The 15,180-nt window shown below is 39.2% G+C and overlaps 1 protein-coding gene across 2 annotated transcripts in view; it reads left to right on the top strand.

The window, feature by feature from the left end:
* Positions 1–15,180, top strand: part of LOC116051522 (metabotropic glutamate receptor 4-like) — a 191,774-nt gene that overhangs the window by 132,772 nt on the left and 43,822 nt on the right. For both annotated transcript variants that reach the window (XM_031302018.2, XM_031302017.2), the window contains exon 7: positions 7,634–7,834. In XM_031302018.2, coding sequence (XP_031157878.1) covers positions 7,634–7,834 — 201 coding nt within the window. The remainder of the gene's footprint in view (positions 1–7,633; positions 7,835–15,180) is intronic.

The raw sequence follows: 15,180 nt of genomic DNA, 5'->3' as shown, positions 1-15,180 counted from the left end.
CTCTCAGAGAGATTTTGCCATATTGTTATTATCACGGGTAGCTTTCTACTGTATTCCATGCATCTGATTGTAATAGACCAATCAGTGAGCAGGACTGCTTTTTGGTAATACTGAAGTTAGTGGCATATTTATATATATATATATATATAACCTTGATTTGTCATGTAGTTAATTCTCTAAATTTCCATCCCATCTGATTATTCTATCTCAATCAAGCTTCCGGAAAATATAGTATATTACTGTATATTTACGTCACTATATATAATAAAATTAAATAGACCAAGAAGAAGAACTATTGCCCACCATTAGGGTGCACACAACACCTCAAGGCTTGGACGATGTTGCTAGATAAAACACAGTGATTGTAATGTTTGTCCAGTTCTAAATGGGTATGTTGACATCAATTTATGCGTAATTGTAGTGCTCATGATGCTCATATGTTTGCTGTCATGATGTCTGCAATGACATCCAATAATAAGAGAGAAGGACTCTAGTGTAGACACTCAAAACCAGGAGAGTCTTGAGGCTTATTTATTTATAGACTCAGGATTTAACAAAGGAAAGTTTTGGCAAAACTGTAAACAAATAAAACAGTTCTGGAGAAACAGTACAGACTCACTAAATGCACTAGAGAGAAACTACAACTTTTACTCAAGAGGTGGGCTGCACAACCAATAGCTGGTATTGCCTTCACAGTCCCAACACTAAACACAGGAGAAAACACAGACAGTTATAAGTAAGGAAACACTCAGGTGGATAAGATAATACTGATAGATGAGTTAGTCTGGAGATTGGAAGGAGTGACCCCTGGTTACCTGCCAGCGGGAGTGCTGGCAAGAACACAGATGAGCTCCTTGGGGAGCTCCAGGGACGGTTCAGGAGCGTGCCATCTGATCAGCACTCTGGATAACACTCAAAAATGTGTTTGCATTTTCACAATAACTGAGGGGTAACATGGAACATTGTACTGTGGAGGGATTTAAAATTGGCACAAAGATGGTGCATTTCTGTGGCTGTGCATTATATAAACCTTCGGTCTTGCAGTTTCATACATCTGTCCCTGAAGTCATAATACGGAAGGTTACTGGAATAATTACAAGTATCTATATTAGTTTATAAGAACAGTGAAGTGTAAAAATATCAAGTTCATGTATCAAGTTTTTATAAAATTTGCCAATGAACATGAACAATGAACATCCCACCAGGTTTTAAAGAATAAGTATGATTAACCCTAACTCAAATCTCATAAGACCAAAACAAACAATGCCACAGTTTGGTTGGAGATTCAGGTGTGTTATACTAGTAACAGCTAATCTAGCCTCAAGCTGCTAGCCTCAAGAAAAGATAAGGAGCGGGCTACAGAAGTCTGGTAAGCCAACTTCTTTCTATCTCCACACCCCCAGATTTTTTACATTTTCAAACTTGTAATCCTCAGGCCCATTATGACACTAATCAGACTTTGTGCAGCTCCCTCTGAAGCCACAAAAGGCTTTATACAACTTTTGTTTTATATATGCAATCGTATTTCCCAATTCTGTAAACAGACATTTATGTGTATAATCAGTGGAGTGCACCTTTAACAACATCAGAAAGGTGACTCAACTCAAAAAAAATACAATGCCTAGGGAAGGAACTCAGTGAAACAACGTGGTTCATTGATGTGGTTTTAAAGTGCTCATATTATGCTCATTTTCAGGTTCATAATTATATTTAGAGGTTGTACCAGAATAGGTATATGTGGTTTAATTTTCAGAAAACACCATATTTTTGTTGTACTGCAGCTCCTCTTTTCACCCTGCGTGTTGAGCTCTCTGTTTTAGCTACAGAGTGAGGCATCACACTTCTGTTCCATCTTTGTTGGGAGTCGCACATGCGCAGTAAGTACTGCTAGCTTGTCAGTTGCAGAGCATGACGGAGTGCCATGCTAGCAGCTAGGCGAGCATTATAACGTGTCTTACAAAGTTCGTCATGGAAGTAAAGGCTGGACTACAACACAGCAGTTTGGAGCAGTTTGTGAACAGTGTTTTCTGTTGAAGATGGTAAGTCCCTTTGAGGTGGACTTTGGGCTTTTTCACTTTGTAAACCTATAACGTGCACAAAAAAGATGTATAACACAATAAAGGAAAAAGCCAAAAAGCATAATATGAGCACTTTAATTGTTTTTGGACAACAATGGAGGTGTATGGCAGAGGAATTAGCTATTTCAGGCTACTCAGACAATTCTTGTTAGTAGGATCAATTCAATGTTGGTTTTGATCTTTTAATGGGATTTGTTGAAAAGAAAGGTTTTGGCTACACCAGCTAAGTTTCCATCCAATTGTCAATCGAATTATCTAAAGTTCGGTAAAAAAACTCATGCGAATAAAGCTGGTGAAAGTGTGTTTCCATCCAACGGCTTTAAAGCGAATAAAAACCTGTGCGTAATGACGTCACATGCTGTTTTGCGATCAAATTGGTATATCGAATTGATTTTAGACATCTTAAGGTGTTTCCATTCATTTTCGCACTGAATCGCACAACATTCATGCAAACATTTGCGAACAAAGTTTTGCTAGACAAAATGGATCGCGCCATCTACCAACAAATGATCAATATTGCACAAGTTGTAATAGTGCTTATGTGCCAGCTGATAGCAACATATCAAGCTATAATAAGAAAACAACGACGCTATCAACACATTGCTATGATGATGCAGATGCAGATGCACGTAAATACCCGACGACAACGGAGGCGGCCTGTGGTGTGGGAACGACAGCACTCCAAACAGTTCTAGGAGATCGTGGTTCAGAGACACTTCACGGAAACCCTTTGGTTAAAGCATTTTCGGATGACCAAGACAACATTTGACCTGTTGTGTAATTTTTTTGGCCCATCTCTTTCCCCAGATGGCGCAAGCTATCGCCCTCCAGTTCCAACCGAGAAGCGTATCCATTGCGCTCTACAAACTGGCTACATGCGCAGAGTACAGAGTGGTAGGCGAAACGTTTGGAGTCAGCAAAACCACCGTGCACCGGTGTGTTTACGCTGTGTGCAATGCCATACGAACGAGGATGATGCGAAGGTATATATACCTACCTGGAGTGGATGAGGCGCATGATATCTTGCTGCGTAACTCCAGAGCGCACCTTGTGCCACAGGTGTATGGCGCAATAGACGGGACTCACGTCCCGATTAGACCCCCTGCTGAAGGCTTCAGGGATTTTGTCAATAGAAAGGGCTGGCCATCAATCGTACTACAGGCTGTGGTAGACGATCGTTGCATCATAAGGGACATTTGTGTCGGCACTCCCGGTAGTGTGTCTCCTTGTTCGTCCACTTCCATCTGTCTTTGTTGACACCCGCCATGTGTGCAAACAGAGTGGAAATACTAGGCGGAAATGAACTAAAACTTCTTCTTCTTCGTTTTGTGGCAGGTTGCAACCATAAAATTACCTAAAATTTAATCGCCATTCATTATTTATTTGGCAAATAACGTTTCCATCAGCGTTTATCGCATAAGCCGTATATCGATCAAGATAAAATCCGATGAGACCGAACGTATTTCCTTTGAGTCGATATTCATGAAATTCAATCGAATTTTACTGTTTCCATAAGGTATTTTTCATTCGATATCACTTAATTCGGATAAAAACGTGTGGATGGAAACATAGCTACTGACTTGCTACACTTGCTTTTTATATTTTCAAGGATTTTAAAAAACAACAGTAAAAGTATAAAATATCACCAGACTTATCCTTTAAAATAAAGATGAGCTGCTTGGAAATGTGAGGCTGTTTACTAGAGTTGATATTTTATCTGCAGGTTTGCAAACAAGTAAGACAAGGAGCCTTAAAAATGATGACCACATAAATCTAAATGCAAAATAATGAAACAGCAAATAGGGAAACAGAACGTATCTGCCACAATGTTAAATAAAGTGATGATGAGACACACATCCCCTAAATCTTGAGGCAGTCAACCAAAAATAAAACCGTAAAAGTAAATGAACCCATTATTTGTGCTCTTAATGTACTTGACATAATTTACTCATTATAGACTCGGCGTAGTGGTTAATTTCATGACTTTTAACATGGTAAACACTCACTATAGCAGTAGTGATTGCGGTAGGTACTGCAGAATGCTGCAGAATTATCAGTGTCCTGAGAGGGTTAGACTGCTCAACATGATCAAAGGGTAATGATGGCAGGAGTGACTGGTAAAAAAAGACAGACTTGTCTTTTATATGTGAATGAAGGAGATGTAAAATCTGATCTTGATTAATGTAGAAAGGAGCGGTAAGGTAGGTCAGGGACCCATCTCATAGGCTCCTTATTTCTCCTGCATATTAATGATGTGGAAGCAGCAGCAAACACAGCAATGCAGATAAACCAAGCATGCACTTTGCTTTTTTATCCAAGCATCTATTTTTTAAACCAGGGTTGCAGGAGGCCGGAGCCTTTCCCAGCATGCATTGGGTTGGAGGTGGGGGATTTTCTTTTGTATGATGAAAATAAATACAACATAGAATAATTATTAAAACTGTCTTTGGTTATTTCCTAGAGCCATTATGTGCCAGTGCAGAGACATTGGACTCTCAAGTATCAGTAGAAAATAATGATACCAGCTTCTTAAATGTTAAGATCAGCTGCTTTTCCCTTTTTTAAATACTTGTACATTTTATATCTTTGGATTTTAGTTGGAAAAAGCTAGTACATTATACATCAGCTTTGGCTTGGGGAAATTGTGATTGACTTTAGCTCTAAATTCACATATAAGAAGATATAAAGTATTTTTTCACGATGAACGAAATAATGAAAAAGAAGAGCAGCACACACAGCGCCTGTGTCAGATTAATTTAAGAGGCCGCCCAGCTATTTTGGCAGGAAAGAACTGGATGGCCTGTGGCCAATCACAAGCTGAAAAAATGGTCAAAGGTCTGAGCCCACACACACTGTCACAAAATGTCTTGTGTGACACCTCAGAGCAGAAGACACCCACACTTACTACTTTGACTAATCTGAATGGATTTCTCTGAAAGCAAAATGCCAGCCTGAAAAATGTGTGTGAGAGAGCCAAAATGCCAATGAAGAGGGAGCTAGAGAGAGAGACGGAGGATAAAAGGGAAATGATCTCATGGAGAAGAGACAATACAAAGTTTGTGTGGGTGGCCTGCCAAGCCTGCAAGAGAAATATCACTCTCACACTTATTCTGGCTCGCAGGATTCCCCATGGCATAAGCATGTCGGCCAAACTGTGACAATCTCTGTCCAATCAAGGCCCTGTGGCCCTTAATTACCGAGCCGTAACCTCCAACAATAAATCATGCATTTCAAAAGCTCATGAGATAATCGGGGGCATTAAAACTCCTCTGGTCTGCAGCGAGGAGCTTGAGATGTAGTAAATGAAAGATGACTAACAGAAGGAGACCTTTGTGGATTTGGGGCCTAGCACTCTTTCAGATTGAAGTGGCTATTGAAAATTGCTTGAACTTTAAGAGGACAGATGTTGCATGAAAAATGACTGCTCTGTCACAAAATGTTTGGTTATGTATCGCCAGTATCTACTTGTCCAAACAATGAACAGAAGCTATAGTAGAATCTATTTCCACAGATACACTTAATATATCAGTATAACTAAATAAATAATTTAACATAACCACAGGTAAGATTAAAAAAAGGGGTAATTATGGTAAATATCCACCTGCAGGTACAAGGTTGAAAATGTATTTACAATAATTGTTTTCCTGTTCCACTCAGTATTTGGGCACTGTATAAGTGTTACTTAACAAGATGAATCATTCCTAAACAACATATATTTTAATTTAGACCAGGTTTTTATGGTTGACTCTGTATTGGGCTGCTTTTTTTGATCTGGTTCAGGTTTATCAAAAAAACATTTGATACTACATCTCTTTGCCAAATTATTGTGCCTTATATTGTGTACAGTGTAAATTTAGAAAAGCTCTCTAGATTACCCATACATTATCCAAACAAATAGGACAGGCCCATTTATAATGGCAACTTTGACTAAAATTGGATTCATATTCTGGGTATATCTGCACCAAATTTCAATTTTCCATATAATAGCTGTTGCGATAAATTATTAACCACAATAGGCATTATTTTACATTTTTGCTAAATATGGTGGAAAACAGATCTCCACACCATCAGGTAATTTCGCACCCACTAGTATAGCCATTATTTTAGAAATGTCAGCAGCATATCCCCCACTGTGTGCTTATTAAACTTAATTAATAATTCCATTTGACATGTGTATAAATATATGAAGCTCTATCATTAGCTCATCCCTGGTAATTAGTCTACTGTTAATCTCAATTGAACACACGTGCTTTTTATAATCTCTTTTGCATATACAGCAGGGTTACATTGAGACAGCTTTCAGATTTGATGCTTGTGAGGAGAAAGGAGAAGTTGGGATTGGCATGTTGTATCTCCTTCTCAGACCCCACCTCCTCATAGCAATTAACACTCACAAAAACCAATGGAACAACCTGGGCCCGGATTAATAAACTCCTATCACAAGTTATTACATTGAGCCTATTATAGGATTATCCCTGTCCTGTGAATGGATTTCTCCATTTCCCGCCTCTCTGATTCCTCACTGACTTAATTCACAGTTGGACACTAAGTCAAGCAGGTCAGGATTTGATCACAATGGAACATATATCCTTTTTCTTTAAATTGCTAATAGAAAATGGCATGAGGCATATAGGTAATAGACATGTAGGTCCAATACTTAATGTGTATAGAATCACTCAGAGGGAAAGCCATGTGTTCCTGCTGGAGAGACGAGAAAGAGTTTTTGTTTTTAACTGATGAGATTTCCCGGAGGAGAAAACCTTGACACTCTAGATATTGGAATTGATTTGCTCCTTTGCAGCGATCCAAATATTTACCTTCTAGCTAATTGCAAGAGGCAAGACCCATTCAGTGTAGAAAGAACAAGACTTACCTAGGAGCAATGCATTTTCTTCTATGCCTTTTGGACTGGTGCCACACCCTCAATTTTAAAGGTTCAGCTCATTGCAACTGGTTTGCACCAAATTGTCCTGTCCAACCTGAGCTACTCTCCAAAGTGGGTGTGACAAGAGGATAGAAGTGTTGAAAAGATATGTTTTAGTGACTGTTGGCAAACACAATTAGTATCCTCAAGTTATTTTATAATTGAGTTTCAAGATGGAGCTCTTCAAAAAATCTTTTTTTGTACTATTATGGATATTAGTTGTCTGGGACAAGCACTAAATATGCTACTTCATCATCAGCCTACTTCAAACGAGGGTCGGGGACAAGCTCACAAGTAGATAATCCTTTAAGTCTGACCTGCTCATTTTAACCACTTGAGTCTTTAAGTGAACACATTTTTCTTGATTGCATAATGTGGCTGATAGAATTACTGATTGAAAATTTCAAATACACTTGTGAAATCTTTTTCAGTCCTCCTCAGGATTGTTGAACTACATGGATACAAATGTGCAACTCAACCTTGCACTTGACATAGTTAACAATGAGACAAATGAGTAACCACGCAGGATGCATTTCCCATCATTTAACGGCATGTAACTTATTTGCAAATCACACATATTGTATAACAATGCATATGATGTGTCTAACTTACATCTGCCTGTGTCTTACAGATCAGGAGCGGATAGGAAAGGACTCAAACTATGAGCAGGAAGGAAAAGTGCAGTTTGTTATTGATGCCGTCTATGCAATGGCTCATGCCCTGCACAATATGCACCAGGAGCTCTGCCCGGGGAAGGTGGGCCTCTGTGCTAAAATGGATTCCATCAATGGCACTCATCTGCTCAAGCACATCCGCCGTCTAAACTTTGCAGGTCAGTCACGTTTTTTAATACTGGAATGCATGTTTGTCTTTACTTGAGTACTTTACTTAAATCAATTCAGTTTGCAGTAATACATTTCTGACACAGTTAATGTACAATTGATCATCAGGCTGTTTCAAAATCAGCTCTTAAATGTTCTCCTGTTATGGAAAAACAAGACAGATTTTCCAGAAATCGATGTCAGTGCTCCATCCGTAAGGATGTCACAATTCCTAAAATGCATCTCGAGGAGAAAGGATCGGAGAGCGAGGAAGCTCACCGGATGAGCTATAATCAAGGATACTTACGTGTGTGTGTGCGTGTGTGTGTGTGTGTGTGTGTGTGTGTGTGTGTGTGTGTGTGTGTGTGTGTGTGTTTGTGTGTGTGTGTGTCATGAACTGTTCCACTCAGCTGACAGAGATCACAAAATGCAGCGGTAAAACGAAACAATTGACAGGTGATGCAGCTGTACTTCACGTCATATTTAATTGACGTTGCTTTAAAATAACCGCTCGGAGTTAAGGATGTCTAATTTTGTTAAATGCCTGTTGCCTCATCTCCTCTCTCCTCGTGTCACCTCCTTGACTCCTCCGCTCAAATCTCCTGTGGGCAGGACGAAAATGCGAGTAGAGGAGGCGAGAAGAGGAATCAGGGATGTACAAACTGAGAATTGGGATAGTCTGCAGCCAGGTTAGCCTCATAGCAGTGAGTCAACATGCTAACATGCTCACAATGACAAAATGCTGACGTTACAGTAGGCAGGTATAATATTTATCATGTTCACCATCTCAGTTTACTGTGTGAATATGCTAGTTAGCGCTAAACAAAAGTACAGCTGAGGCTGATGGGAATCCTATTAGTTTTGCAAGTTATTAGTTGTAAACATAGACTGTATATAAGAAGTGGACATATCACCAATGCCACCCATTGGTTTGTGGACTACCATTTTGAAGCCTAGAATTTCGCATTATGGCCGTCGTCATCTTGATTTTTTGGGGCCAAGTGACCATATTGGATGCAAGGGTGGAACTAAGTTATCAAATATGGTTGCTATTGCTAGCTAGGTTAGTAAAGATGAACAGCTGACTCCTTAGAGTGTCTCTTAGTACAACCAAATGCTGAGCAAGACATTTTTAGGCAACCAAAATTTTACAATTAACTTTTATGAGGCTTCATTTTTTTAGACCAGAGGTTGCCGCTTGGTCGTAAACTAAGGTATTGTACACATTAATATCATGACCTGGTGGTGGCGCTAGATGAAAAGTCAGAATCATCTTCTTGCCATTAGAATGTTCATACAAAATTTCATGAAAATCAATCACACGATATTTCAGTCCGGATCAAAGTGGTGGAACAATTGACAGACTGAAGTTGCCATTCGTACAGACACGCCAAAAAGCATTTCTCACCTTGCGCAACCAGACGTTCAACCTTATAGATGTCAACATGTAATGGGTCACAACTCATCGCCTTAGTTACTTTGTTATGTTGTATAACCTATTTTCCATCTCCTCCATGTAGCCTTACATTTTACCCAGCTCAGTCAAGTTGACTGACATATTAATAATTAACTGCTTCCACACAAAGAGAAGTGATCCAGAGTTTCATTATATAGACAATGCCTTTCTGAAGCAAAGCAATTAAAGACAATTAAAATTTCTTCTCAGAGACTTGAGTATTCAGTGTTTGTACAGATAAATTATTCATTTGAACTCCTGCTCTTCAAGCTAATTTAAACTGTAAATATCTACTTGTTGCACTGGCAAAATGTCAATTTAATGTTTAATTCATATCTGAGAAGTAAAAGAAAATAATTCTTTCAGAAAATTAAATGAATGATTTGGAAGGCTTTCGTGTCACAAAAAGGGTGACATTTTTATAATGAAAGAGAGGTTGCCACTGTATAAAGTAACCGCTGATATCATCTGGACTGCACAACTGCTCAGAGCCAATCACAAACCTTCAGGCCAATGTGTCTACTGGACACATGAGCAGAACATCTCACTTCTTCATCTTGTTTCTGCTCTGCTGTTATTTTGTATATTTCATTTTGTTTTCAGCCTAGATTTCACTTGTGAAGGTATGGAAATGTGTAAACGATGAATCATAGTTATAATAAACAATCCCCCAACATCTCTGACTTGTTCAGTGATTCCAATAGTTGTGGTGTTATGTTTATTGACGTGGAGAAACATTTGACCAATAAGAGCTAAGGGGCGCGTCATTCCTACATAGCTAACCAGCTACAATAAAAAAAACGGATTGGGTTTAGGAAAAACACTACGGGGAAAGGGCCCCTCACACGCCGGGAGACGGCCGCGGGGGACGGCTGCTGGGGACGCGCCACAATAACGGGATGGCGGAGGTTGGGTTTAGGAAAAACACTACGGGGAAAGGCCGCCTCACACGCCGGGAGACGGCCGCGGGAGACAGCTGCTGGGGACGCGCGACAATAACGGGACAGTTATGATTAGGAAGACTTTGGGAAACAAAATGCCACACACAGGACGCGATCCCCGCTTGCCCAGGTGAAAGTCCTGTGTTGTTTGACCCATCCACCACCCCGACCGATCTCCCTTCATGGATTTTCGGCTTTTTATACTACTCCCTACCATTTTCGTGCTGTGACCATGAAATATGCTTCCCATTGAAATACATTACTTCACATTTTCATGCTGGCCACCATGAGAAAAACGTCCCTGTGAACACGTATCAATAGATTAAATAACGTGACCATTTCACGAACTGCCATGAGACTTGTCTGCACATACAGCATGCAGGATATATATATATAATTTCAATTCTAGAAACTAACACTAACCCTATATATGCAGAAAATTTCCTCAGTGTCCAAACAACATTTCTTTGAGATAGTACTCAACACTACTAACTTGAACTGATAAATGTAAAGCCTCTGGGTAAATCAGGTAGAATAAGTAAACAATCCTCCTTCAACAACAATAACAACAACCATTAGGATGCCCTTCGCCAGCTGAGCTGCTCAGAATCCAATAGTGTGCAGGAGAAAAACAACTGATGGACTGCTGTTCACAACAGGTTGCATGTTTGGTCCAGTGGTTATCGTGGTTTGTGTTTAAAACAGCTTCCCTTTTTATCCCAGACAGAACTTCTATACCTGATAGTCTCTGTCTAGATAAATTATGTTTATACAACTATCTACAGTACAAAGGGATGTGCTAGTTTTCCATTTTGCATGTACTGTCTGTAATGTTTTATTCCATCTATATATAATTTAGTTTTTAGTTTCTGAGTCTGGCACTAGGTTTAGAGTTGTAGTTTTAAATGCAACCACAAGACATGGCAGCTTTTTCCCTCCCTTTTGGTACTGATGTCTGATTTCTTTTGTAAGGAATGTTTAGAGTTTTGGACCAACTAAAACAAAATATTGTAAGAAAAAAAGGATACAGCAACCATAAAATAAGTGTATGATGTATAAAATGTTCAAAATAGTGAAAAATACAGATATTACAAGAGCATTAGGTAAATGTGATGTGCAAGAATGGAAACCAGCCTCTTATTTAAGCGTGTAGATTGGAAGTGCACCCGCAACAGAAATCCTTTTTTTATTATTTGCACAATGAGGACTGAGTGGGTTCAACAAGGGTTTTAGCCTGTAAGAAGGGATACGACGCTCCAGTGCAGTAGATCCTTTTGAGCTGAATTTTGTTCTAACCTGACAAACTGTATTAATGTCACACCACCAAATGACTAGAGGGGTTGCCTTAAGGTTACACTACACTCCATCTAATTGCATCAGCACACAGCAGTATATTGAACTTGTCCAGATATATAAAACAACCTAACTGCTGGGACTGGACTTACTGGATTGTGCATTTCAAAAAACAATATTTATCTCTTTCTTGTGATATTAGTATGTTGCGCACCAGTAAACACAGAACACACTCATCCCTTTTTTCAAAAAAAAAAAAAAAAAGCAATCGCAAGAAATAGATGTAAAAGTAGGTCATTTTTTTTGTTATTGTGATGAATCATGTTGAGGCTGAGCCAGCAAGAATCTATTGTTACACATTTCTGTTTACTGTCAGCAGTTTCAGCAGACATCTGCTAAAAATAATTCACATTTCTTCCTCTGCAGAGCTGCACAGCCCTCCAGTAAGACCATATCTTAGCAAATGCATTGTGTCTTAGGTTACATATGTAATGAAACTCTGATAAAGGTCAAATGTCAAAGAGCTTCTTAAAAACCAAAGGCGCACATAGTGGCCATACACCTGGCATGCTCACAAAACCATTTATCTCTGATATCTCAGTGGGCTGTCAGGGTCAGGGACACAGTAAGCTAGCTGATGACAGATAACCTTTTAGAAAAGATGTAAAATAATCTGACAGAAGTATTTGCTCGGCTGGGATATTTTCAGTAGTCTGGGAGTATCCGTGTGCTTTTCAGGAGCCTTTAAATTGTCTCCATTTTTTCTCACAAATGTCTCTAAAGCTGTAGCTTTTTCTCTATTCTAAATCACCAACTTTTCAAGTGCACTGTTTGAATCTCTTTAAAGATTCATTCTTATTTGTTCCCACCTCTGCATTCAATGTCCCTAAGAGTTGTTCAGACTTCAATGAGCTTTAACTGAATGAAGCTTGTGTGAATGTCTCTTGCAATCACGAAAAGTGCCTTTGCTCTGCCGCAGACTCAAAAGCAGTGGCCTTTTTTGCCGTAATTTTCACCAGGGACAGCTGTTTTGAGTGTGGAATAAAGGCGAGATCTGAGGGTTTCCCGTCACTGCACACCTATCTCTCTCTTCTCAAGCATGTGCAACGTCTTTATTGTTGTGCAACTCAAAAGATGCTTCCAGTACACATGTCTGTTTTGCTTTCACTGGCATGACACCCAGCCCTATTATTAAAAAGAAATATGACTATCTACATCTTAGCATGATAAGAATGGACATCTCTAAATATAAAGCCCATTCATAATATTATGGTATCTTAAAACCTGTTGCACACACACGCTGTAAGATGTGCAACTACAAATAATATCGATAGGTAAAATAGTGGCTAAGGCAATTATTGAACTCAATGGCAAAGAGAACCATGCCATTATTTTGTGTTTCTTATCATATTTTAGTGAGGTATCTCCCTATGTTGTGACCCTGCTCCCGTTTGAAAATGCTATGAAAGTGAGACTATGCAACTTTAGAGAGAATAAATACCACAATCCTCTTAGAAAATTGAAGTAAAATTTTAAATGCACCGTTTTTCAGTTCAATATGGCTATGTTGTGGTGGCTAGGGTCAGATTAGGGTTGGGAATTATTGAATACATGAAACTTGAAAACAGTATTTCAGTTTAAAAGGAGAAACTAAGAGCAGCTAATTGGTGACATTATATTGTCCATATTTAATGCTGGTCTCTAGACTTTATCCTTGCGCTATTGGACTTATTTGCACTACCATCATAACACACACTCTCATAGAGCACCTTACCATGCATACTGAATCACAGGGTCAGTCCCTGCCCTGTCACTGCAAGCGTCTCATGCTTATACATCCCTTAGTACATTCATGTGGATTTTTTATTTAAAATCTTTTCATTTATTGTCCGTATTATTCATGTGGATTTGTTATTTTATCATCCTGTTTATGATGTATGCATATGTTGTGTGTGATGTCTTTAAGCTACTGGGACCTTGAATTTCCCCTTGGGGATCAATAAAGTATCTATCTATCTATCTACATTAGTACTGTGGAAATGTACAGTACATTATGCTGATAATGCTGAATTTACCACGTTTTACATATGCTTCGCCCAGTTCGGGAGCACTTGTAGATAGCAAAAGCTTATGATTGAGTGTCAATGCAAATGTCACAAAGGGGAAGGATAGACACACACATTATTGAAGTGAGTGAAGTGTATCTGTGGTAAATTCTGCATGACTTGCCTGTGTACAGGTCATTAAAAGTTAATGACTGGTGTAGAGGGCAGCAAGCCATTCACCAAGGTGTCCCGGTTTTGCGTCCATGCAGAACAAGCACATATTATGTTGAATTAATGATCATACTTGAGTAATTCTAAGGTATGTATGTGCGGTGGAAGAGAGAGAGAGATGGGGGGGGGGGGCAATACAACAATCATTAAGTATTACACATAATCACAAGCACGTCATTAACCCCAACGTTTCTTTGAGAGGAAACGAGTACTGTGGAACACACATGCGACCCCGTCACATTAGTACACAGCACAATGCAGCGGTGGCACAGACCTCTGTGGAACTCATTATGCCCCTGACTAGTGAGCGGACTGTTTAGACAAGCAATTTGTGCCACATGACAGGCCTAATTCCTTATCTACAACTCAAACATTGACCATACTGCCGAAAAATGCACCAATGTCTTCACTCTTAATGAAGAGGACAACACCACTGCCTCTAGAAGACAGAGACTCTGGGTAGTATTTTCCCATAGTGCCTTAATGTGCCAATTAATTACCAAAGACAAAGAAGCCAGATTTGTCTTTTGAATTGGTTTTACCATTATGCATGCCACTGGAGAGGTATGTTGTGCTATGGAGGCACCAAATACCTGTGGACCTATTATGCTTTTCCATATTTTCAGTCAAATCTATAATGTTATGTCAGATTTTCATGTTAAATGTGGCCAAAACAAAAATCATTAAAATAATGAGGTAAACGTATTTCAGAGAAATCCCTGAAACATGTCCGGTTATGTAGTATTTGGTTTAGAAGCCTTTGATGGTAGAAAGTGCTGCTATATTCTATTAGTGTTCACTGCTAACAATAGTAGCTTCGTGCTAACGCCTGATAGCTGTAATCTTGGTGGCCAATGTTAGTAATTTCTCCCCAATTTTGGGTCACATTACTGCTGCAACATGTGTCAAGGTGATTTTTCACGATACAGAGTCCTACTATACTATACTCCGTTGCAGTCAGTCTCAGGCTCCGAAGTAAAACCAACAGCGGAGAATCGGGAGTCGCAGATGTCTGCTCTGATTGGCAATGACCAATCAGAGCAGACTGGGCTTTTTCGGGAGGGGGCTTAAAGATACAGGCACTACAACAGAAAATGCTATATAATAGCTCTTCTTTAAGTTGAATTAAAGGGAACTATTCTCATATTAAATAGTCTCATTCTGGTGTGTTATTATAAATAAATAAATACAAAGGAAGATAATTTGCTGTCACACACAGACTACAGCTGAGAAACACCTGACTGGTAAATAAGTAATGCATAAGCGGTTATATTTGGTGATAAGCAGCACATTTTGCTGTATTTTTGATCTGCGCTTCCCATATTCCAACAGTGTTATTAGTCCTCTATCCATGGTGGTTATTGCTGCTGTTGCTTATTACTCATGTCTGT

The sequence above is a fragment of the Sander lucioperca genome, chromosome 6, assembly GCF_008315115.2.
Source record: "Sander lucioperca isolate FBNREF2018 chromosome 6, SLUC_FBN_1.2, whole genome shotgun sequence".
In the NCBI taxonomy this organism is placed as follows: Eukaryota; Metazoa; Chordata; class Actinopteri; order Perciformes; family Percidae; genus Sander; species Sander lucioperca.
This window is presented reverse-complemented; position numbering and strand designations above follow the sequence as displayed.